At 34.8% G+C, this 22,511-nt stretch overlaps 2 protein-coding genes across 3 annotated transcripts; both read right to left on the bottom strand.

Moving 5' to 3' along the window:
* Positions 1-2,332: 2,332 nt before the first annotated feature.
* On the bottom strand, positions 2,333-4,985 carry LOC116171732 (probable ATP-dependent RNA helicase pitchoune). Its single transcript, XM_031488710.1, has 10 exons — positions 4,803-4,985; positions 4,666-4,752; positions 4,501-4,617; positions 4,068-4,328; positions 3,874-4,023; positions 3,661-3,825; positions 3,223-3,524; positions 2,853-3,176; positions 2,624-2,801; positions 2,333-2,575 (listed from the first exon to the last, which is right to left on the bottom strand). Exons 1-10 carry the CDS (start codon positions 4,900-4,902, stop codon positions 2,400-2,402), a joined length of 1,860 nt encoding a protein of 619 aa, XP_031344570.1. The 5' UTR covers positions 4,903-4,985; the 3' UTR covers positions 2,333-2,399.
* Positions 4,986-6,576: 1,591 nt separating this feature from the next.
* On the bottom strand, positions 6,577-22,302 carry LOC116171733 (protein held out wings). 2 transcript variants are annotated; one of them, XM_031488711.1, is made up of 7 exons: positions 22,145-22,301; positions 21,860-21,976; positions 16,344-16,484; positions 11,655-11,757; positions 11,280-11,597; positions 10,317-10,411; positions 6,577-8,057 (listed from the first exon to the last, which is right to left on the bottom strand). In XM_031488711.1, exons 2-6 carry the CDS (start codon positions 21,938-21,940, stop codon positions 10,326-10,328), a joined length of 729 nt encoding a protein of 242 aa, XP_031344571.1. In that variant the 5' UTR covers positions 21,941-21,976; positions 22,145-22,301; the 3' UTR covers positions 6,577-8,057; positions 10,317-10,325. The 2 variants fall into 2 exon arrangements, with proteins under 2 accessions (XP_031344571.1, XP_031344572.1); XM_031488712.1 differs by lacking the exon at positions 6,577-8,057 and having other exon boundaries at positions 8,720-10,411; positions 22,145-22,302.
* Positions 22,303-22,511: the final 209 nt, after the last annotated feature.

Genomic DNA, 22,511 nt, shown 5'->3' with positions numbered 1-22,511 from the left:
ATGCTCAATTAATTATAAAATTAGTGCTTAGCTTAAGTGATTGCCATTGCATTTTTCAATCCCAATTTCGCAGTTTATGGTTGTAAATATGGCTTGTGTGGTACGCCCACCACGGTCACATACCGATAGGTTGGGAGATCTTATGGCCAAGGGACATCATGAAACCATGAAACATAGACAAAGCACATGAAATCACAATTTCCATGCAATATCGTGGAAGTGAAGAAGATCCCGTCCAAATCGATGAGGCTCGTTTTGCCATCGAAAATATAACAGAGGCGAAGGACTGTTGCAGGTTTGGGAGTAATCACTCTGATATAGATCTGTGTAACTGTAAACAAAAGGAACCATGGGTGTTTGGATTAAGAGTTTCAAACGATAGGTACCTATAGTACGTTATTGCTGTGTCCATGGTATGCTGTGTCGAATGTCGATACAAGAAACAGAAAACAGTCAATCAGTTTGGTAACATACATATGGTTAGGCAACACACCTCACAACTGAAAGATTGGCGATATGGAAAAAATACGAAACGAAACCGAGTTTTTAGACTTTGCAGTTTCTTAAATTTGCATCTCCATTCGAGCGGTTGTACGCTACTTAACTTGTTTTTAAGTAAACTAAAAGAAATCCCTATTCATTCTCTATGCACTGATAAAAATGGGTTGCAATGACCAACCGTTTTCAAGCAATCAATTATCAAGGTACCATCTGCATCCGCAATTTTTTTTCTTAAAGTCAAAATAAATTAAAAACCATAAATGGCAGATATCGACATATGGGTATCAAAAGAACTGAAATTTCACGTAGAATCCAAAAATGCAATAAAAATAAGGGTTTCCATTTAAAATAAACCGATACAACGAAATACCGAAGGATCCTCAGTATTACAATCACTTTTAACGACAATTTATTTTAATCTTACAAAATACATTTTATAGTTTAACAAAAATGCATCAAATTCATGTCTTGGACATTGAGATAATGCTCTTGGTTTTTTCCCAACGATCTTGGTGCATAAATAACGATTTTGACATGTTTTGATCAAAATCCACGTGGTCGCCAAAAATGCATCAAATTCATGTCTTGGGCATTGAGATAATGCGCCTAGTCTTTTTCCCAACGATCTTGGTGCATAAATAACGATTTTGACATGTTTTGATCAAAATCCATGCGGGCGCCAAAAATAGATCAAATTCATGTTTTGGTCGTTGAAATAATGCTCTTGGTCTTTTGGTGCATAAATAACGATTTTGGCATATTTTGATCAAAATCCATGTGGCCTCAGAAAAATAATTTAACATTTTTGAATTACATGCCTTTGAAAGCTTTTACAACTCTAAATTCATGTGTAAAGAATAATTTTGGGTACATTTTGCTCTAAAACGTTTGACCTAGACCACAGAGAAGAGTTATATTGAATTGTTACACTTCTAAGAGTCATAGAGAATAATCTAGCGAGAGTCCGAACTCGATACATGACCTAGGGAATGAAATATGTTGATTTTTATTATATTGAGTTCGCCGTTTTTCCTGTTCCCGATTCACTCGAAGTCCTATAACTTTTGTTCCTGTTGAACCAGCTTCCTGAAAATCAATAGCGTCCGTCCTTAATATCCAACGTACCCGTACACCAAATTTCAACACAATCGGCCACTTTTAAAAAGAGTTAGAGCGCACACGGACGGACAATACAAAACTATAAAGGATCTGAGGATCCTTAATAATGAAATAACTATCTACTTCCGGTGTTTCCGGAAGTGCGGTCATTTTGAAAATATTTTACATCGATTCGACCTTCAGAGTAACTCCTAAGTACAAATTTTCAAAAAGCTACCTAGGTATATTACTTTCCCAGAAACGTTTAACTAAAGCTCCCAAAAAAACACCCTGTATATAACTGTAAGATTTAGTACACCTAATTTGATGCGATTTATATTAATCTCTTTTTTTTATCTTCTCTCATACTGTATAATTATTTTCATAAAGTAATTTTTTTGTAGATCGAAAATTTAAAATAGCAAAGTTAAGTGCAAGAACAGATGGCATTATTTTACTGTCAATCTGAATTTAACCTTGCACTTTTCTTTCTTGTTCATTTTTTTGTTAAATAAAGACAATATTATTAATAAACATGCCGACCAAGGAATTCGAACTAGTTTTTTTTATATTTTGCTCATTTTTTAAAAGTTAATATTAGTTATAGTTCTCAAAACAGAATGACACACCAACTGAACCAAGGTGCTCAGATTTAGAAAAAATAAAAATATGACTTAGATACAAAATGTATTTGTAAAATTAAAACAACAAAACATGTCAATGTAAAGTAGCCTTGGAAGTAATTATCGATAAATTTATTCAGCCACAATAAATAAACACAACAATACAGTATGTCAGAATCATCGAGAGAATTGGCGTCGGTCAGGACCACCACTGCTTCTACCGCCCTTCTTTACAGGCTGTCTGTAAACTTTAGTTTTACTATCACTACCAAAACTATTCATATTTTTATAATATCCAAAACCACCTCCTCCTGTTCGCTTTGATGGACGATCATGCTTCTTATATGAAACGTCTATAAAAGAAAAATGTTATAAAAAAAAAATGAAAATGTCTTACTTACTTATATCCACAGCTGGGGGTACCGTAAAACCGAATGACAATCCAACTTTACTTAAATCTAAAGTTGTGACATCAAAGATAGTTTTTAAATGGTGGGAATCATAAGCACGAATATAAGATTTAAACGCCTCCTTTGCAGACATATTTAAGAAGTAATTCTTACTCATTAATTTTTCTAACTGTAAAAAAACAAAGAATCACTGAGGAAATTGCATTTTAAACTAACTCACTTGCAATTGTATATCTGCAATTTTACTCCAAGAAAATTCAAACTCGTTAAGGGGCACCTTAGCTTGTTTCAAATACCTTAAAAACCCTAATTCTTCCGGACGAAGTAATAGCAAAGCATGGCCACTACTGCCTTCCCCTCTTGCTGTTCTTCCAACTCTGTGAATGTACTCCTTGGGATCATCGGGAGGATCATACTGAACAATCCAATCGACTGCAGGTATATCCAAACCCCTAGCTGCAACATCTGTACATAGAAGTATGCCAGTTTCCGCATTGCAAAATTGGAAAAAGGTTGTTGTACGCTTCATTTGCTTTTGCTTTCCCTGGAAACTTTTCAATTAACACTGGAAGAGGTGGTTAAAAACTTACATGAATGCACATAACAGGCAGATCAATGTAGTTAAACAGCTCGTGATGAAATTTTACACTCATACACGAGCTGAAGAACACCATCACCTTTTTCTTGCGATTCTTTTTGAGAAATGTAAATAGAACGAGCAATCTTTTTTCGGAAGGGCACACAATGTACCCTTGTTCCAAGCCCGATACTGTTGCAACTTCTTTACCGTCATCCACTCCAACATAAATTGGTTCTTTTTTAAGGGCCAACTTCGTTAGGGCTTCTGTTTTCTGATTTTGGGTGGCACTGAATAGCATAGTTTGTCTTCGTTCTGCAAAAATGCAAATATTAACAAGTAAGACTGCAGGCACCCTATTCAAGGAATTCATGCACGTTTTAGTGTAGAAACCCTTGTTTAAAGGGCACTCTTTGATGGGACCACTTTGTTCATTGCGCATTATAGTTACTTGGTAATAGATTAATTAACTGCTTCATTTCTTCTTCAAAGCCGACTTCCAAAATCCTATCAGCTTCATCAATAATCAAGCATTGCAAATTTTTATACAAAAAGTCAGGGGTGTTTTGCAAATGATCTAGTAAACGTCCAGGTGTAGCAACCAAAATGTTAATTCCTAAAAGCGCAAGGTGTTAGAATTAAGTCACCGAAATGCACAGAAAACCTTTGGAAAGCTTTTGAGCTTCTGTTTGACGACTTGCCCCGCCCATCACAAGGCCATAAGTGTGATGATGATGCTTCATCAGTTCCTTCAAAACACCAAACGTTTGCATCGATAACTCGCGTGTTGGCGAGATAATCATCACGCCCGTACCTACAAGACAGTCAACTACAGGCGGTCAAATTTATCAAACTTACCGTTCCTTGGCATGAATTTCAACTTGTAAATTAGTTCAACAGCGGGAATAAGAAAGGCGAGCGTTTTACCCGAGCCCGTCTTTGCAGCTCCTACCAAATCATGCCCTTCTAACAGTGGAGGAATTGCTCTTGCTTGTATTTCGGTTAATGTTGTGAATCCCATATCTGTAATTCCCTTGAGGGTTGGTTCGCATACCTTATCAATCAGTGAGTCAAAGGTACGATTACTTAAGATTTCTAATGTCGCGTCAGAACCAGGCACTAAAAATACAAAGTTAACTTAAAGAAATTACATAAACTAAAGAATATGGCTAAGTTCTTCAGAAAAATAATTTCAAATCATTTTTAATTCTCAACTCAAATGAGGAGTATTAATAATATTCGCCTTTATGTCATCACTTAAATAAAAGATCTTGAATTATATTAGAATTACATGATTCTTTAGGGTGGTCCTCGTTTTCAGTATCGGCAGATTCTCCGCCACTTTCATTTTCAACTTCATCACTGTCATTTTTGTCAATTAAATCTGCCTTTTTGCTCTTGCGTTTCTCTAAAAGAGACTCTTAAATTATACAAATTAAATTTAACGTTAAATTACTTTGACGTGGTCCTGCTTCTTCGTTTAGCTTTCTTTTTTCGGAATGTGGTTTTAAGTCTGAAATCGTGTCTTCCACACTTGCTTCTTCTAAGAGAATTCAAGGTTGCACACATTGAAAAATGGTGAATAAATACTACCTTTACTTTTCTTCTCCGATTCTTTAAGCTGTAAAAATTTGAGCTTCTGTTTCTCCCTTTTCTTAATTTTGCGAAGAAGCACTTTGTCCTGAATGGACATTGTTAAATAACACAAGAATTACACAAACACGTGTGGAAAGTTTGAAAGGAATAACAAATAGGTTATAATTTACAGAATGAGAGAAATTGCAGTACTACAACTTTATGACTCGAAATACCCTACACTTTATACATAGAGTGAATTATTTGTGTACGCTGTTTACTATACAGGGCATTATGGAATGAAATAGTAGTTCCACGGGTTTTCACCGCAAAAGTGAAAATTTATTTTCTGTAATACTGAAAGTATAGGTAATTTTTTTAAACATAAATTTCTACAATATCAAAGCTAGGTGTAATGTAATGTACACATCACTATTTTTTAAATATTGTGACCGCCCAATTGCACCAATTAATTTATTTCGTATCAAAACCTTGAAAAATAACCGTTCCTCTTATGCTTGGAGGGTATAATCTTTATCACCGATAGATGTTCATCAACGACGCACGACGCATTTCAATGTTGTTCCAAAAGTTGTACTTATGTACCTATAGACGTATTCGTTATTTCGAAGAAATTAAAATGCCATTTACTTGTTTTTATAATTTATTGTACATGCCCTCTATTTATGCTTATGATCTAAAGTTCTTATAGAATTTCATATATTTTGACGACTCCCATTTTGGTGAAAAAAGAATGCTGAGAAGAGGTGGTTTCTGCCGTGTTCCCTCACATGCTCACCAATCGGTCATCTTGGAACTAAATCCCTCCGAAACTCATAGGGTCATCCTTCTAGCGACTGCTGCTGCTATTGGGTTTTGTATCTCTTCAACTGATACCTATCAGATAAGATACGCTTCGCTACACCTGGTACCTACATTTAACAGACCTGTGGAACCAAACACCCTTAAGAGAAAAGGATTTGCAACATTTTTTAAACAATTTACACTGCAGATTCTAATCACTATACAAGAAACCAAATCGTGAACATATTCCTTGAAAATTTTGAAATATCAAAGGCCAATAACAAACAGCATATAGTAATCTACATAGGTTTTTTGCTTGATGCTATTATATTTTATTTTGACATAAAAAGAGGAACAAAATTATTGGGATTCCATATTCCGACTCTTACTAAGCTGAAAGCTGGAGACTTTTATTCTTCGACTGTCCACATTTGAGGTTTCGAATCGCTATTGGAGATTTAAATCCAATATTTAATGACTTATATGCAGCCAGTACAATTGAAGATTTACAGTTACTCCTGTAAAGTAGTGAATGTTAAAATTTCAGTAAAAGCATGGAGTAGGCCTCTAAGCCTATGTTTAGAGGTTCAAAATTTGTACCCTGCAAAGCACTTACCAAACATGACCCAGTCGCTTCTCCACTAACTCATTCTGTTGATTCACGTATTAATTACCTCATACAGAGGACGACATTACACATTCCTCACCATCTACAATTGCGATGTTACGAACCTTATGATTGGGAGACTGTAATGAACGTAACAGCATCCTAATATAGTGCATTAGTTAATTGTGTTAGTATATTTCTAACAATGATTTAATTAAATTAAAAATATATTAATACTGCCCATATCTTGGCATGAAAGCGCACATGCTAAAAACATATTCAAAGCGTGAAAAGGGATAATTAGTTAAAAAGCCATGGAAGAACTAAGTTACTTTTGTTAATTATATTTATTAATTATAATGTGTTTAGTAAAACACGAAACCATAATCATAATTCTATTAATTCTCGATCTAGGCAAATATTATCAATGTTATAATGTACATATATATTAATATGACACAATATGCCTAACTAACCTCTAACATTAAGAAACAAATAGAAGCTACCATTAAAGTTAATGCTTATTTTATTTTGATATAACTAAGCCGTGAATTTAGTTACAAAATTGACCAAATCTGGATTACTAAGTACATTTTCCGAAAATAATTAATAATGTTGATGCATCAAGCCGGGGATTAGTTATAACACTAATGATAACAGTAATTGTTTAGTGTCTACGATAGAAGTTAAATACATATAAGATACCCATTACCACAAAATTACAGTAACTTTATTGGGTTGTGCAGCCACTTTAATGTTAAATTTAACCATCATAATTCTAAGTACATAAGAAATAAAATACTTTGCCCAATAAAATTTCCATATTAAAGGTTTAAAAAAAATGTAACTGACACAAATTGCACATATTTTAATACAGACTGTCGGATGTTCAATCAGTCACACTAATTGTTCGTATATTTCAACAAATTTATTGCACTTTATCTTTTATACATAGTGAGATTTTGTCACAATATTCATTTAAAATTATCCTAAAATATGAGTATTCACATTACACATATTTTGAGTTAAACAGATGGACGGATGGCCAAATTAAGATTTTAATCCGCTACAAATATGCTACAAATTAATATTGTGCAAACTTTAATTATTGCAAAATTTAACATAATCTCAAATTCAGAGATGTTATTGCTTTTTAGAGACCCTAAGCGATAATACAAAACGAATCTCAATCTGATTTTTCAAAAATCTCTGAACCATTTATTCTCAATTATATTGAGGCGATCAAAATGTTGCGTTTAAAAATTATGCCTAATAAAACTAATAATATCATTTGTAATAAAGTTTCAACAATAAAGCATGTGCAAACAGAATTATTAATTATATGACACTGATATAAATATTTAAGCATTTAAACACTTAATAATATAATATTTATTACACCTACCTTAATTTTTATTGTTTTTTTTTATTTTTAATTATACATCACTATTGTAATATTTATGGCTTAAGTACCAAAGCTTTTAATAGTTCTAATTTCGCCTAGAGAATTTCTCAAGTAATTAATCGAAAAACTAAAGAATTTTAAACGTATAACATTGTTGGCACTTGTCAATCAATTTGTACTTCACGATTAATAACTAGTAATTACTATTAATAATATTAGTATTTTAGACTTTTTACGTTAAGCTATGCATAATAAAATATGCAATTAAGACATCGCATACTTAGGAAGTTCTACTGCTGGATGATATTTGTAATGATCCAGTATTATTGTTCCCAGAGTATACGTTGCATTGATGACGGTGAGAGAGTTAGTGATGTGAGGTTAGACGTACCGCTACCGCAGGTGGTCCGGCGTCCGGTTAGTGGAGTGGCGTAGGTGACGGGTTAGCACTCCAAGCCTACAGGCCGGGCAACCGAGTTAACAAGAAAAGAAAAGAAAACAGATTGTTAGTATTGTATCTTAGCTGTACCTCTTGCATATATTATAAAGGTTATCTCAGTGTCATTCGATGCTTATCACTGCATGTATTTCCGATGCATGAAAAGCTAGTAGCCATGCACAGCTAATAATGCAGATATTATAAATGACACTGAAATATTTAGTAAAGCAAAATTGTTCGTACATAAAGATTAATAAATCATCATAATGAAAGTGTACACTCGTACACCTTGCATCAGAAAAAGTGTTCAGTACACTACATTAAAATGCGTGCGTGCTATTAGCGAAGATATGTTTAAACAACCATTTGAATTGTGCTATACAGAAGAAGTGCGTTAATAAGTGTGACAAAATCAAAAGCTATTTGTACTGTAATTTCGAGTGTTAAGTTGTGATGTAAAAAGATGTGTAATGTTAAAGCGTTTGCAGTTTTAATATAGTGCTATGAACACAATCGAGTTACCATTCATACATTAGTGAACTTGGCCATGTGGAATTAGAAGTAGTTACGAAAACATACAGTGTAGAATATGTTAATATATATTAATGCAGTTAATCTATTTTCTAAATCTTTATCCTATCAAATAAATGAATAAGGTAATATTCAATCAAAAACGGAAATATTGGTTTTTATATAAATATATTTTTGTTCCACATTGGCGCAAGTCAACAACATACAAAAAATATAATGCTATATGGACATATAACTACAACATAATTAATACAACTAACTTTGCCAAAATGAAATATTTACCTGTCTCGGACACTGGCAAAGTAAAATACCGCTAATATATAAATATATTAAATATATGACATTTATAAGAAATTAGCAATAGACCATATGTTTTACGACATACTAAATAAGGAAAGAAGGAAAATTAAAAATAAATTAGACGCATCGAAAATATCACATCTGTATCTTTGTGAGGTGAATTATGAACAAAAAAATTAACGTAACGCGATAAAATATATAAATACCAAACAATACAATATATAAGCACCAGTGATACACAATTTCCGACTAGGACAGCACAACTCGTGTAAATATTAAGACATTAACCTACTAATTACGATGTCAAACCATATACTTTATGATGAAACTGAGATCAATTAACAAAGAACAACAGTTTTTGTGTTGATCTTCGTTATATCAAAACTTGCATTGCTATTTTCAGTATTAATATGAATAGTTTTTGCAAACATGAAAAAATGTGAACATGCCCATGTGTAAAACATATCTTTTGCATATGTGAAGTTCATCCAATTACTGTTACCTTTTGAAACTTCTAGTTTATTAGAAGTATAAAAACAATTAAAGGCAAAACCACTCATTAAAGTTTTGTTTCGGTATGTATAAAATACGATGAGTATTATAATTATCATATATTATCCGATTCTCTACACAATGAATAAAAAAAAAATAGAAGTCCAAATTAAATAAGTAGATAACTGCAAAATTCATTCATTTATCTATTATCTTGCATATTTAATTACTACATCTAACCCTTGTGACAAATGTCCCACCCTAATGAAACATTGTAAGATCTCGGGTACAATTAATTAATGTTTTGTACCCTATTGCTTTGCCTAGACACTGGAGAGTACTGAAGGCGTTAGTGTTATTTGGTACTCAAAAATGTGAACCCTAATCACAACCGCTCTCTGAAAAAAATACGATTTTGGAGCACGCCATGATTCTGAGACCAAATAAGTGGCATTCTTTTTCAATCACATAGAAACAGATAATATAATTTCGTTGAACTTTAAACGAAGAAAATTTCAGTTTGAATTTCTATTTATTTTTATTCAATGGTACGAACTAAAATAATGTCTCAATATTTATGAAAAATACTTGGTAACACTCAAAATAAAATCCTTCTTTCCTTCTGAGAGAGCTATAATAATATCTGTAACTTTTATAGCTTATTGTGTCACAACCCGCATAATTAAAATATTAAATACTGAAGAAATGGCTTAAATATGGACATCTACGGCTAATCACTATATTTATATGAATACATCTATAAATACTTAAAAAATGGCAAACAACTGAAAATGTTGGTACTTTTCATTTGAGAGTAATAATCCTTTTGGAAAAATATCAAAAGCGTGTTAATGAAAAGTACTTTTAAAGGACACAAACATAATAAACCACACGAAAATGACACATACACTGCGGCCACACACCTGAAACAATAAATAAGTGATATAAACTAACCTTGCCTATTTAAGACAGAGCGCCAGCTCTTTGGTAGGGGTGTTCCCTGATCTGCCCCAAATGTCTACGTTGTTTGGCAGCAACGGCAGCCGCACCTATGCAGAGTGCCAGTTAAAGCATACGTATAATACAAAGCAGTCTCACCACGTATATGGAAAAATATGCAAAAAGTCTTCACGAATGTTGTGCTTTCAAGTTTAACATACGTGAAAACTTTAAACACATGAATTCTATTTAGCAATAACAATCAAACCTTTATGAACTGGAGACAAGTTGATTACTATTGCACTAACCTATTCGTTATATTTTTTCTCATAAAGCTGTCATATTTGTAATAAAATTAAAGCTGTGACTAACACAAAATAATTTTTGTGGTAACGTAATACATTTTATAAATGCATGTAACTGATTTTTCACAAATAATCTTATAATTAAATCATTTTATGTATATATAAAATTAAAAAAAAGTATAAAATCGTGATGTTTTACCCAATAAAAACAATGACTATTGTTGATCGCAAGTATGTTAGACACACAAGAATCAACATAAATAAATTTATAATAATACACCTATTACTATAAAAAGAAATTCTGACTTGCAACATTAAAAAATAATAAACGTTCCAACATATTTATACTTACTACAAATACGTACATGCAACATGCAGTTGCAGTCATGTATCACAGAAAATGCAATAATTATTTAAATTCTGACTAAACCTGTACAATTATAAAATTTAGCAAGTTATGCAAACTCTTTTCGCCCCCCCCACCCCTCACCCCACCAAATCTTTACAAGATTTTTGTAACACTATGTACAATGTTTGCATAACTTTCTAAGATAAATATAAAATCTTTTTGTGGACAATCTCGTATGAGAAACAAACTACTAAACGCTACTGATGATTTCTAACTACTTAAACCTAATTCACCCATAATATAGTCAGCGAGCAAACAACCCACCAGAATGATCTGCTGCTGCGTATTCCGTCAGAAGTGGCGATGCGGCAAGGGCAGCGTAGTTGGTATAATCTGTGTACGGTGTGTATATGAGACCGTGAGTGTCTCCCGGTGACAAAAGCGAGCCGGGGGGTGCAGATCCATTAAGGATTGACGCCGCCGTCGTAGGCACCGACATGCGTGGTGACAAAATTAGAGGCGCCCCCAAAGGTGTTGCTGGAGTGCGGAGAGGTGTCGCCAATCCGGGAATCGCTGGTGATAACAATCGCTGAGTTTCGGCTGCCGCTGCAACCGCTACGCGCCTCCACTCCTCATCACATACTGTAAACAATGCGCGAATGGTAGGCTCAGACATTCACTAAATCTGCAATTACTAACCTGCAGCCGAAGCTGCTTTTGAAGTAGAATCTCTGTATGTACCATTTATAATGGCAAGCTCCATTAACTGCCTTTTTTTGAGTTCATCTTCCCCATCAGCTTGCTGCAAGGATTTCACAAGATTAATTGCTGTCCCAAAATGTTTAATGAATGTTAGAACTTATCATTTAAAATTTCATCGTAGAATAGAGGCTTTGGTTAGTGTTTTAAATACTCATGTATTAGGAATTTAGTTTCTTGAAATCCTAATACAATATTTTTATAAGTAGATATTAGCAACTAGTCACGACGATTTTTATTCTTAATTTATTAATATTAAAAGGAGATACTTAAATTAGAAAATAATGTTCTAATGCAAGGCTGGATTTTATTAATTAAATATCAAATTTTGTTAAAATTAAACAATTAATAAGAACAGGGCAAATTTATTAATAAATGAAAAACAAAGCATGTTGCAATACTAGAAGACTTACATTAATTTCTCAATTTACACCCTGCTTGTTGCCTTAAGCCTTACTGAAAAGTGAATATAAATGTAATCGACTTATACTTCTTGAAATTATCAGAAAGTGTTCATAAACTAATTGATAGATCCTTTTCATTTAATGCGCCAGACACTTAAAAATCACAGAAACATTGCAGTTCTCCATAGAAAACATGCAAATCCTGAATCATTTACATAAAAAGAGTGAAGCTACTTATTTTTGGGGAAGTACGTTATTAGGATATTGAGATATGTGAGGAATTTTTATCCTTGCAAGGAGAAACTCCTCTTCAGCTCGTTTAATTAAATAATGAGAAGCCAGTTTTCTTTAGTAGTTCGTCATCTACCTAATTGTTGTTAAAATTACCATACTTATTATACTGGGTGGCCAAATAAATACATAAAATTCTTTCCCAAGATTGACGAGAATATAAAATTTGAGACAAATTGAAATTAAATTCAATTAAATTTTAAAAAATAAATTGACTAGACGTCTTCTAGTATAAAAACAACCACGTCAATCATCGGATATAGCCGCTCACTGCAAAACCGATCACCTGTGAGTTGTACACAAATTATGCTATTAAATTTTCATCTCTATATACCCCATGCGAAGAAAAAAACATAAGTTTTGCAGTGGGCGACTACCGGCGACTGTGCATGTACTAAACGACGTATAATCAATTAATTCATTTTAAGGAAACCACTATTCATAATCCACCCTATAGTCTGGGTGCTTAGGGCCTAAAATGAGATGAAGTTTGCACTTTTGAGTAAATCTATGACAATTGGTACATATGCTCTTTGACCCTTCCTCCTGGAACCTCCGTTAGGGAAAGTTCGCTACACAAATGTTGATTGCTAATGACTGGTAATTAGGTAATTAGGGTTTGTTGTAACATATATAAAACTGTGATCAAATTCCTTCTTTGTAAGCCTAGCTCTAAAACTTCCAACGGCTATGCAGAGCGCCCATTCGGCCCGTTTATTCCCAAAGAATGCACTAGTGATATACAGCGCATTGACAGCATCTGGGACAGGTATCTTCTCGATATCCTGAAGAACCGCACTGACGATAAACGAGGGTGATGTGTCCACCTAAAAGATTCCCTTGAGACGACGCTGCCAAAAAGTTGGCCAAATTTTTAACGGGATAGTGGCAATAAGAAAGATTTGTCCAGATTGCTCGCTCAATTGTTAGTACAACGGCCCTAGGATAGCGTTCAACTGATCACTACATGTAGTCCTCACGTCTTATCAAGCATAGAACCTGAAGTGACCTCCTTAAGTCCATCTAACCACGTAGAGGACGACATGCTCATGTTGCTACACTTGTCTGATGCATTTTATCAGGGGCAACATAGGTGACGCCGACGACCGACGCCAAAAACTCCCACCACACGAGTGCATGGAACTGAAAACTCAAAATGAAATGTGGATGCAAAAAGGGATGCAACGAAACACGATGTAAATGCCTGAAGCACAACATCCCGTGGTAAGGCCGATATGAGTTCACTTTGACCTTGAGTTCTGTGCCTGCGCTAATTCCAAGGTTGAACTACTGCGCATGTACCAAGTCATTGAAGGTCATCATGATTGTTGTTTAAACTAACAGGTCTGTTCATCAGAAACAGACCTGTGTCTAATGTACAGTCCTGTTTCTGATGATCATTTATCTGTTTCTGATGAACAGACCTGTTAGACCTTACTATACTACTCCCGTGTTCACACCTTTACAACTGCGCAACTGCGATGGACTGCGTTTATACAACAAACCGTAAGTAATTACCTAATCCCCTCCTAAAGATATTGCAACGGAGGTGGAAGTGGAGTCGAGTCGAGGATTAATATCTCACGAGGTTAATCACCCCCCCCCCCCCCGTGGATAGAGGCATGTCATATAAATCGTAAGTGACGGAGCTGTTTAGCAGTACCTATAGGGGTAGGCACGCCACACTAAAAGGGCTCAGATTATACCCCTGAGTGCTTAAGAAAATCAAATGAAAATAGAAAACGGTTCATTAGCGCCTTAATGGGTAGGCAATCTCTAATCATATGAGATTACCCGTTTCCCAGCGGTGGACTCCAAATATTCTAAACGTGTTTTCACAACCATGGAGCTTAATAAGAGTCGAAGAAAATGATCCAATCATTAGCAATCATTTGTGTATGTAACTCCCCCTAACGAAGGTTCCAGGGGCAAATGAGCGTCGCACCACGTCGGAACTCAAAGAGCATATGTGCCAATTTTCATACCTTTACTCAAAATAATCTCCCAGATTACTCCTACAAAAGCCAACAAGTCAAATTCGAACCCAGGCTAGAATCTCGACGTAGTTCGGGATTTAAGACAGAGCAATCCTTTTCGCATAAAAAAATTAATCAAAAAACTACTGAACAGTAAGAGAAATGGCACCCCATCTACGTAGATAGCAGGAGACCGCAGCATGTGATCAACGCTCTTGATTTCCAGGAGTACGAAGGTGCGTTCCAGTCGAAACTTTTTGGCACGCCAAATTTTCGCAAGTAATGAGACCTTTTAAGGGAAAGAATTTTCCGTGTTGCTCCAGAAACCCTGTTCGTATGAAGTGATAGTGCCGAAGTCGCGAAAGTGATCCAAACTAGAATAGTCCTTTCAGGGGTGAAATAACACTTTTACAGTTTGTACAAGTTCTGAACCGCCACACGTTTCGAACAGTCGAACAACGAATTTGACCGCCCATTGATTCACATTGTATGGGGGAGGAAGCTGGCATTAGAATCACGACAGCTAAAAGTATGCGAGAGTTTGTTCTTTCCAACGAGATGTGAAGGGTAGTTGGAGCACCCGGGCAGGACGCGCAGTAAAATTTTCTTTCGCACGATGTTCAAGGTGAAATTGATTTTGGGAATTTGTATCTTATCAACGACTGTGGTTACAGAATACAGAACAACGCACAAGATGAAAACCTGCTGCAAAGTTTGCTCTTTTCGCTTTTGTAGCACGTACGAGGACGATGCGATGCATTTTTCCAAATAAATCGAACCTCGGAATAGAAATACGAAGAATTCATTTTATCTGAATCTGTAACGTACTTTGTAAGGAAAATTGAAACTACAAGATCTGTACACGTCCAAAGCGAAAGGGGAAAAAGTGACACAAAAGTGCGACCATGAATATTAACGTTTTAACTAGATACGGTGATAATACGGAGCTTAACGAACGAACATTAACATGAGATTTTTTAGAAAATTGACGGTAGGTAGACGAGACCGAGGAGACCGCGATTCACAGTCGGGAAGGAACTTTTTGAGGCTTTGAAAAAGTCGTCGTGATAAGATACAAATTCGTCACCGTCTGTAACGTAGAAGGTGATAAAAGTCAAGGAGTTCCGTCGGAAATTTCTTTGGGTTGCACCATGGCCTCTTCGTAGGTACTTCAAAAGCTACAACGTCCAACGCTTCTCCGTTCTTGAGCTATAAACTTTACTGATGGTCCGATCAGATCTGGAGTTCAGGTGTACTTCCGTTTCACGGTAGCTCTTCAGCAAGTACGGCTACACACCTCATTTAAACCATTCATGGCGTAGATATACCTGTGAAATAATTACCATTGTTTGACCAATTAAAGTTACCTAACAGGGCCCACCAGAAAGAGACGAAAGCGTACGCCAAAACCACACATTTTAAACCAAAAAATAATCTAAAGTAGCCTGTATTTCGAAAACGCCGCGAAAAGGGCTAACTACTTACAAACGTATTTCAAAAAGTAATCTAATTCACTGATTTGGTCTACCTTGGAATTGGGTAAGTTGAAACTATGTTTCATTAAAAAAATACGTCAATATCTATGCTACCTTGTGACTTAATGCACAAGTCTATATGGTTTGGTGAATGGTTTATCTGGGTTAGTACACGTCTTGCAACAGAAACAAAGAAGCAAAAGAAAATGCACTAAGCGAGACTAACAACTTTCAATGGAGAAGCCATTACAAACGAGCAAGTGCTGAAACGACTCACATCATGTTTGCTAATTCCTTGACATTAAACATGGCATTAAATATAAACACTTGCAAGTAACTATTTCAGAATTTGAAATTTAATTAAACAGAGTACATTTCAATTGAATTCTACTGGTTTAGCCTCTTTCAAGTGATGCATATTCTCCTATCTAGTGTGGGCAGCGCGTGTTAAATAAGTGACCAATTAAAACTCATTATACTTACTGGTACAAGTAATTTTTTAACTTCCTCGACCGCTCGCGCCAATTTGATTTGCGCCCGATTCTCTGTATCTTCAACTGTAAGAAGAACGTGCAACTCATCTGAGAGATGTTCCCAATTTGGTTTTCCTCTGTTTTGATCTTCCTATAAAAAAATACAGCAGTTCAGATTGTGCATAATAAATTGTGTGGTACTTACAAGAATGCCAAGGGATTGGTTAAAAGCGTGGAAGAAAACAGAATAAGTGTAATAAATCTATTGTATTTTTAATACTGCCAGACTTGGCTTTACTTTTACTTCTTTTTTTATTTGAAACCATTCTCATATCACATTAATGAAGGGAAAAATAGAACATGTTGGAACGAAGCCAATGTGTCTATCCAGTGAAATAGAAAGGAGCGTTTTTAGAACATTACTTAAATTGACGGAATTACTCAGATTATCCCTCACATTTGTTTCTTGTCGCTATCGGTCATATTAATAAAGCATGCATAAAACTATTGAACGATTATAAGGAGGTGTTACACAAACTAGTCAAAATGATACATTGATTACATCTTGACAAAAGATTAATAGTTGGAACAAATCGGTCTGTTAAGAATTTAAATGGTATTACTTCATCGCTCATTACAAAGGTTAAATTGCTGGTTTCATTCTCATTGTGTTAAATGTTCGATATTCTTAGTTTACAAAAGAGATTTTTGAGAAGAAGCCGTATTAATTATTGTTATAGTTAACATGTCAATGATCACTCCTTATAAATTACATTAACATTTCACTGAAATTGATGTTGTTGTAATGCAGAAACTTTCCCCTATTGCGCAATTTACCATGTTTTTGATATCCAAATTTATATTTCATGCTTCTACGCAGTATATACTTTTGTGACGAAGTGGTCATGCTCTTCATAACTTTGGCACAATCGATCAACGGTTAATAAACACTTTACTGTTTAGTGTTTATTACCCGCACCATATTTATCTATCTACTGCATCGCTTGCCAAAACCCAATTACATGTGCACCAGCACCTTTAGGCACACATACTGATATTTATTTGATTACCAAACAAAGACTCAAGATCTGATTTCCACGTATGCATGAAACATTTTTGTAAAAAAAAATTACTTGCTAGTAACAGTTAGTCAACATTCTATAACGCACTTTCAGTAAAAAATGCAACGAATCTGCGTTAATGTAGTGTTATTCTTCTTTTATTTGGGATAAATAATTAATAACTTATCTGGTATTTGTCTTTCCCAATGTTTATTATAAAATCTTTTTTCTTTCGCTTACTCATATGTGCGGCCCTCGGTGCGACCATATAATTTTCATGGCCACGCTTCCATTTAACTGGACATGAGAATTATATGGCTGAAACATTAATGTAAGCGAAAGAAAAAAGACTACAATAAACATTTTTGGAAAGACAAATACCAGATACTTATTAATCTGCATTAATTCCGTCCGTTAACGTTTTGCAAAATGCCAAAATACTCCTAGAGTATTTTGTATTTGTACACTGGCTAAATGCTTGCTTTCCAATAAAGATCTTTGTAGAAACATTTGAAGAAAATGTAAGTAGCTTCAATCTGATACCAGGCAGGTGATAAGAAACCAAACAAAATGGTATTATCAGTAGGCATTCGTTTTACTTACCCCCCCTTCTTTTTTATCCCTTCGCTCATCTGCACTCCTTTTAATTCGAGATTTAATTTGAGTCGCGCTTTAGATGAGGGACTTATAAAGCGCGAAAACCACAAATCAATTTAATTGACTTTGATTGATCCCGCGAATTAAAACGCAAAAAAAAAGAATGGGGTAAAATGCAAATGAGATAAAAAGAAGTGGTGATAAAGTGAACCCATTCTACTACTAATAACCTTCCACTCTTATGAGACGACAGTTTTGGCGTGGAAAAAGCGCTAAACGAATTCAAATTTGGCAACGGTTTGAGAGTAAGATAGCAGCACTTTTTCACATTCGGTTCGGTTAAAAACGGCGTAAGTATTCCGTGTAATTGACGAGTCAAGGTGAGATTTTTCCAGCTCGTGCAAGTAAAGTTCTTCAGCTGAAGATTTTGACACCGTGGGTGTTGTTGACGGATGCTTCTAGCAAAGACCACGCCTACGACAAGCTAGAGGAAACCTCAAATCTGAAGTAAGCAGCACCTAGTTTACAAACCTATCTGTAACCTCTTCTTCCAGTTTTCTCTTGTCAAGCGCGACCTGCCCGAGCAGGTTAAAAATTTTGACGCTGAAGCGACAACCATATACTGCTACGTTTACAGCACATTCTCGAGCATTGCAAAGGGGGCGTCGAGGAGATTTGAGGGTAAGCCAACCCCGTAAATGATCAATGTGAGTTACGTGCGATTTACAGGACGGTATAGTAGTTCAAAACCGCAGAAATGGGTCCGGACGGACGGACAAAACCCAACCAATCATAAAAAATTTTTTATTCTTAAAAAAATGCGCTAAAAATAAAGTAAACGATTAGTGTAAATGACACCTACATGAACTTGTTGAATTCATTCAATGCACAGAGCCCTTTTCTTTCGAATATTTTAACCTAAACCCGAGCCTAAACCTAATCCCTCGCCTAATCCTAAGAAGGATTCAGATTTTCGAGTAACTAACTTATAATATTGCCTGAACAGTTCCTAAAGGCATAAGTTGTTTTTGACGAGATTAAATATTGAATAAATGAAGTACAGTAAGAATCTAAGAGATAATGTAAACTTTTCACAGAACTGAAATTAGTAATAGAAGGGAGAATAGTAATTTTCCTGGTTTCAGTTTGAAGCCAATTAAATTCCCTATTTCCGAAACCAAGTGGCCTTGCGGGTTGTGGTTGTCATCATTTTTCTTAATGTTTTCACTGAAACACTGAAAAAAGTAATGTAAACGTCATGTGCTCTTTTTAGTTCAAACTTCAAATGGCAAAATAAAAAATGAAACCTTTCACTCACTTAACAGATAAAGGAGAAAATGGTCAAACTTTCTTTATAACCATTGTCGAATAATCTGCCGATTTCAGAACACAAAAAGTTTAAAAAAAAAAGAAAATCTTACACTATCTTCTCAAATTAAAATCTACAGTGTCCATTAAAAAAAAATGAGGTTAGGTCGGATAACTTTTTACCGAACCCCGTTTACTTATTCTGAAAACGGTATATTAATAACAATCATTATACAGAAACTTTTGTATAAAACATTTTTCTGTCCCTCTCTTAACCAACAAAACATAGGGTCATTCTGAAATTGATAGTTTTTGATTTTCTCCTGTACCTCTTAAATGACGCATGACGCCCTATATTACTTATTAACTACTTACTAAAGTGTCGCAAATGAGACTATACTTAAATTAATTTTATAAACTTAATGACGTGAGGTAGCAAACTAAAATATTTTAACAGCAAAGAGTAATTTAAATAACCCTTATTTACAAATTTTCCGAAATCAAGACATTTTTCATATACCTACATATAATAACAGACCTAGCTTCATAAACACCCTATAAGTGCATCCCAAATTAGACTTACCCCTGTAACTTTAGCAGACTTGACTCTGAATATAAAACTTTGAGAGAAAAAATGAATACTGTTATTAACAGTATATAAACGTGAAGTGAGAGTAAATTTCGTAAATCGTACATCCTGTATATTTTAAATGTTGGACCCTACACACAAATGTGATGATTGATGATTGTAATTACCGTACGAGGTTAGCAATGCGATGCGGAACTAAATAAGTAAAATGTGCTCGTGTATGGGAAAATCTTATTTGGAGAGTAAATATTGATAAATTTTGATTGATAGTAAAGTAACTGTATCACAGTTACCCTAATCTACATTGAACAGACGCGATTTAATTTTTTGAAAAATTGAAAATAGTCTCAGAGACATCAGCTCTTTGGCGACAGATATCTGGAACCGGGAAGGGTGAAACAACTTAGGCTAAACAGGGTCCTATCCTTTATTGAGAGAACATGCTCTGAAGCTAATTGCGGGGGTAGGCACAATCGGCCTTTGGTATGCCCAAGTGCTTGCCTTGTTGGGCTGCTCTTTGAATAGAATAGAACTTTACATGGACCAATTTTCCAAGAAGAAGATCGCATCACATATTAATTCCTCTTGGATAGAGTGGATACTATCGTATAAAAAAATTCCCGCATTCATAGGAAATCACTGGGAATCTACGTAGTAGTCTTACGTAATCTCCAGAAATCTACTCCGGAATAGAGAATTTGGAACCGCTCACAGTTGCAGAAGACATAATGAGAAAAATGTGTCACCGTAGAAACCGCAGTAATTGTAAAGAAACCATAAAATGTCCGCAATACATGTGCCTACCTACATTTTTTGTTGAAATAAACACCCCCTCGGTTCCCGCCTTCGATATGTGTATTTCTGAGCAAAAAATTAAAGAAACGCACATTTTGGGAGTTTTGGATACGTAGCTCATGAAACATTCTGGAAGTTATTTTGGAAAAACGTAGGTTTTGTACTTAGGAAAACGTAGACCTAACCTAATTCAGGAACTAATGTATTCAATGTAAGATGGAAAAATTGATAAAAGGTTTACCTTTTAAATATTTTAATATATATTACAAAAATGAAGAGCATTCTGTCAGTCAGCAAAAAGCGCCTTATCTTCAAGCATTTAAAAAGCCGAATTTTTTCATTTTTCGTTGAAGAGAGCTATTATCCCTTAGAAAATTACACGTTTCGAAACAGATGTGACGTGGTCATCAACATTTTTTAATATCTACAGATCAAGAGTATATAACGTTCAGTGACTTTTTCACTCTGAAATCATTGAATCTCCCATAACATTTTGAACTGTAGATATTATATGATGAATATCTTTACTTCAAGTCCATTTTGGAACAAAATTTAAACGACGAAAAAATCTTGACCAGCGATTGGGACACGATTCCTACTACATTCATAGATTTAAAAAAACATAATCTATGCTACATTTAAATGCAAGGTCTGATATTTTTCTAGTCGAGAGAATGCAAATGCTGAGTTGACCTGATTGTTTGAGCATCACAACTTCAATGGGCATGAATTCCGAATGTCTGCTGTTTTCTGCTGTTGTCATTCGGGATTCGTTAAAACACATTATCACCCAATCTATTAACCATAAAAAAAATTAACTAAGTCATGCGCTGTTCATCACAAGTTCAAGATAACGCAGCCGCACCAGATACCCATGTAGATCTAAATTGATGTCACTTTGAAGTAATGCTTGATTGTTAAAGAAATTTCACCTTCCTACCAAGTAACGATTTCCTTTGTCTGACTCATATGAGACTTTTGACTCCAAGCAATAAATTTCTCTAGCAAATTTTTCAGGGCACCAACTTACCCATGATTACATTAGATATTTACTAACTTCGCTCCAAAAGGTGAAGTAAAAATTTGTCCCTAAAAATTGTCTGGCCAGTGAAAATTGGTATGTCATGTTAATCGAAAATTAAAGAAAAGGTACCGAGAACAGAAAATATTACCTACCTTCTTTTTATCCCTCATTGATCCCTTTCCCCGTACCATTATTTTACAACCCGTTTCTTGTTCTAATTGTTTAGCTGTCATTCCTCTTGGACCCAATATTCTTCCAACAAAATTAAACTGAAACAAACGTACAAATGTAGAGACATAAAAATATGACAAATAAGTAACGCAATTGACTTGGTGTTGGAGGGGAAATACTTTTAAACCGCAACTTATTACTTATTCTAGGTATTTCAACTCTTAAGCTTTGAGTATGCGGATTCTACACAAAACTTGAATACTTACATCTGGATGTTCCTTAACTGGAACATATACTTTTTCTGTAAGTGTCGTGACCGTTCCATCTGGCTCTGGTAATATTAGGGGTTCCTTTTTGACTCCATTTATTTGAAATAAACTAGCTCGAACTTTTGCAATTTCTGTAACAAGAGAAACACGAATTAATACAATATTCGACTAATTCGAGTGTTTAACGTGACTGTAGGGTGCGGGGCATAACTTGTGCTACGCATAATTTAATCGTCACGAACACTAAAAATATTTATTAAAATTATATATTCCATCAGTGAGCAATCATTATAATCAGATAATTAACATTTATAAAAGGTTGTGTCATATAAGTGTTTTTGAAATGTCACAAAGAACTGGCCTT

The sequence above is a fragment of the Photinus pyralis genome, unplaced genomic scaffold (assembly GCF_008802855.1).
Source record: "Photinus pyralis isolate 1611_PpyrPB1 unplaced genomic scaffold, Ppyr1.3 Ppyr1.4_LG5, whole genome shotgun sequence".
In the NCBI taxonomy this organism is placed as follows: domain Eukaryota; kingdom Metazoa; phylum Arthropoda; class Insecta; order Coleoptera; family Lampyridae; genus Photinus; species Photinus pyralis.
Note: the sequence above shows the minus strand (reverse complement) of the source record. Positions and strands in the feature narration are given on the sequence as shown.

Excerpts from the sequence above, each read along its gene's own strand:
- LOC116171732 (XM_031488710.1), bottom strand. The coding sequence starts at position 4,902 with ATGTCCATTCAGGACAAAGTGCTTCTTCGCAAAATTAAGAAAAGGGAG. Across the intron at positions 4,024-4,067 it reads GAAATTCATGCCAAGGAACG|GTACGGGCGTGATGATTATC; the intron begins GTAAGTTTGATA and ends ACTGTCTTGTAG. Across the intron at positions 2,802-2,852 it reads TTGCAGATATACAATTGCAA|TTAGAAAAATTAATGAGTAA; the intron begins GTGAGTTAGTTT and ends GTTTTTTTACAG.
- LOC116171733 (XM_031488712.1), bottom strand. The coding sequence starts at position 21,940 with ATGACAGCTAAACAATTAGAACAAGAAACGGGTTGTAAAATAATGGTA. Across the intron at positions 16,485-21,859 it reads CAATGAGGGATAAAAAGAAG|GAAGATCAAAACAGAGGAAA; the intron begins GTAGGTAATATT and ends ATTTTTTTATAG. Across the intron at positions 11,598-11,654 it reads AAAAGCAGCTTCGGCTGCAG|TATGTGATGAGGAGTGGAGG; the intron begins GTTAGTAATTGC and ends CATTGTTTACAG.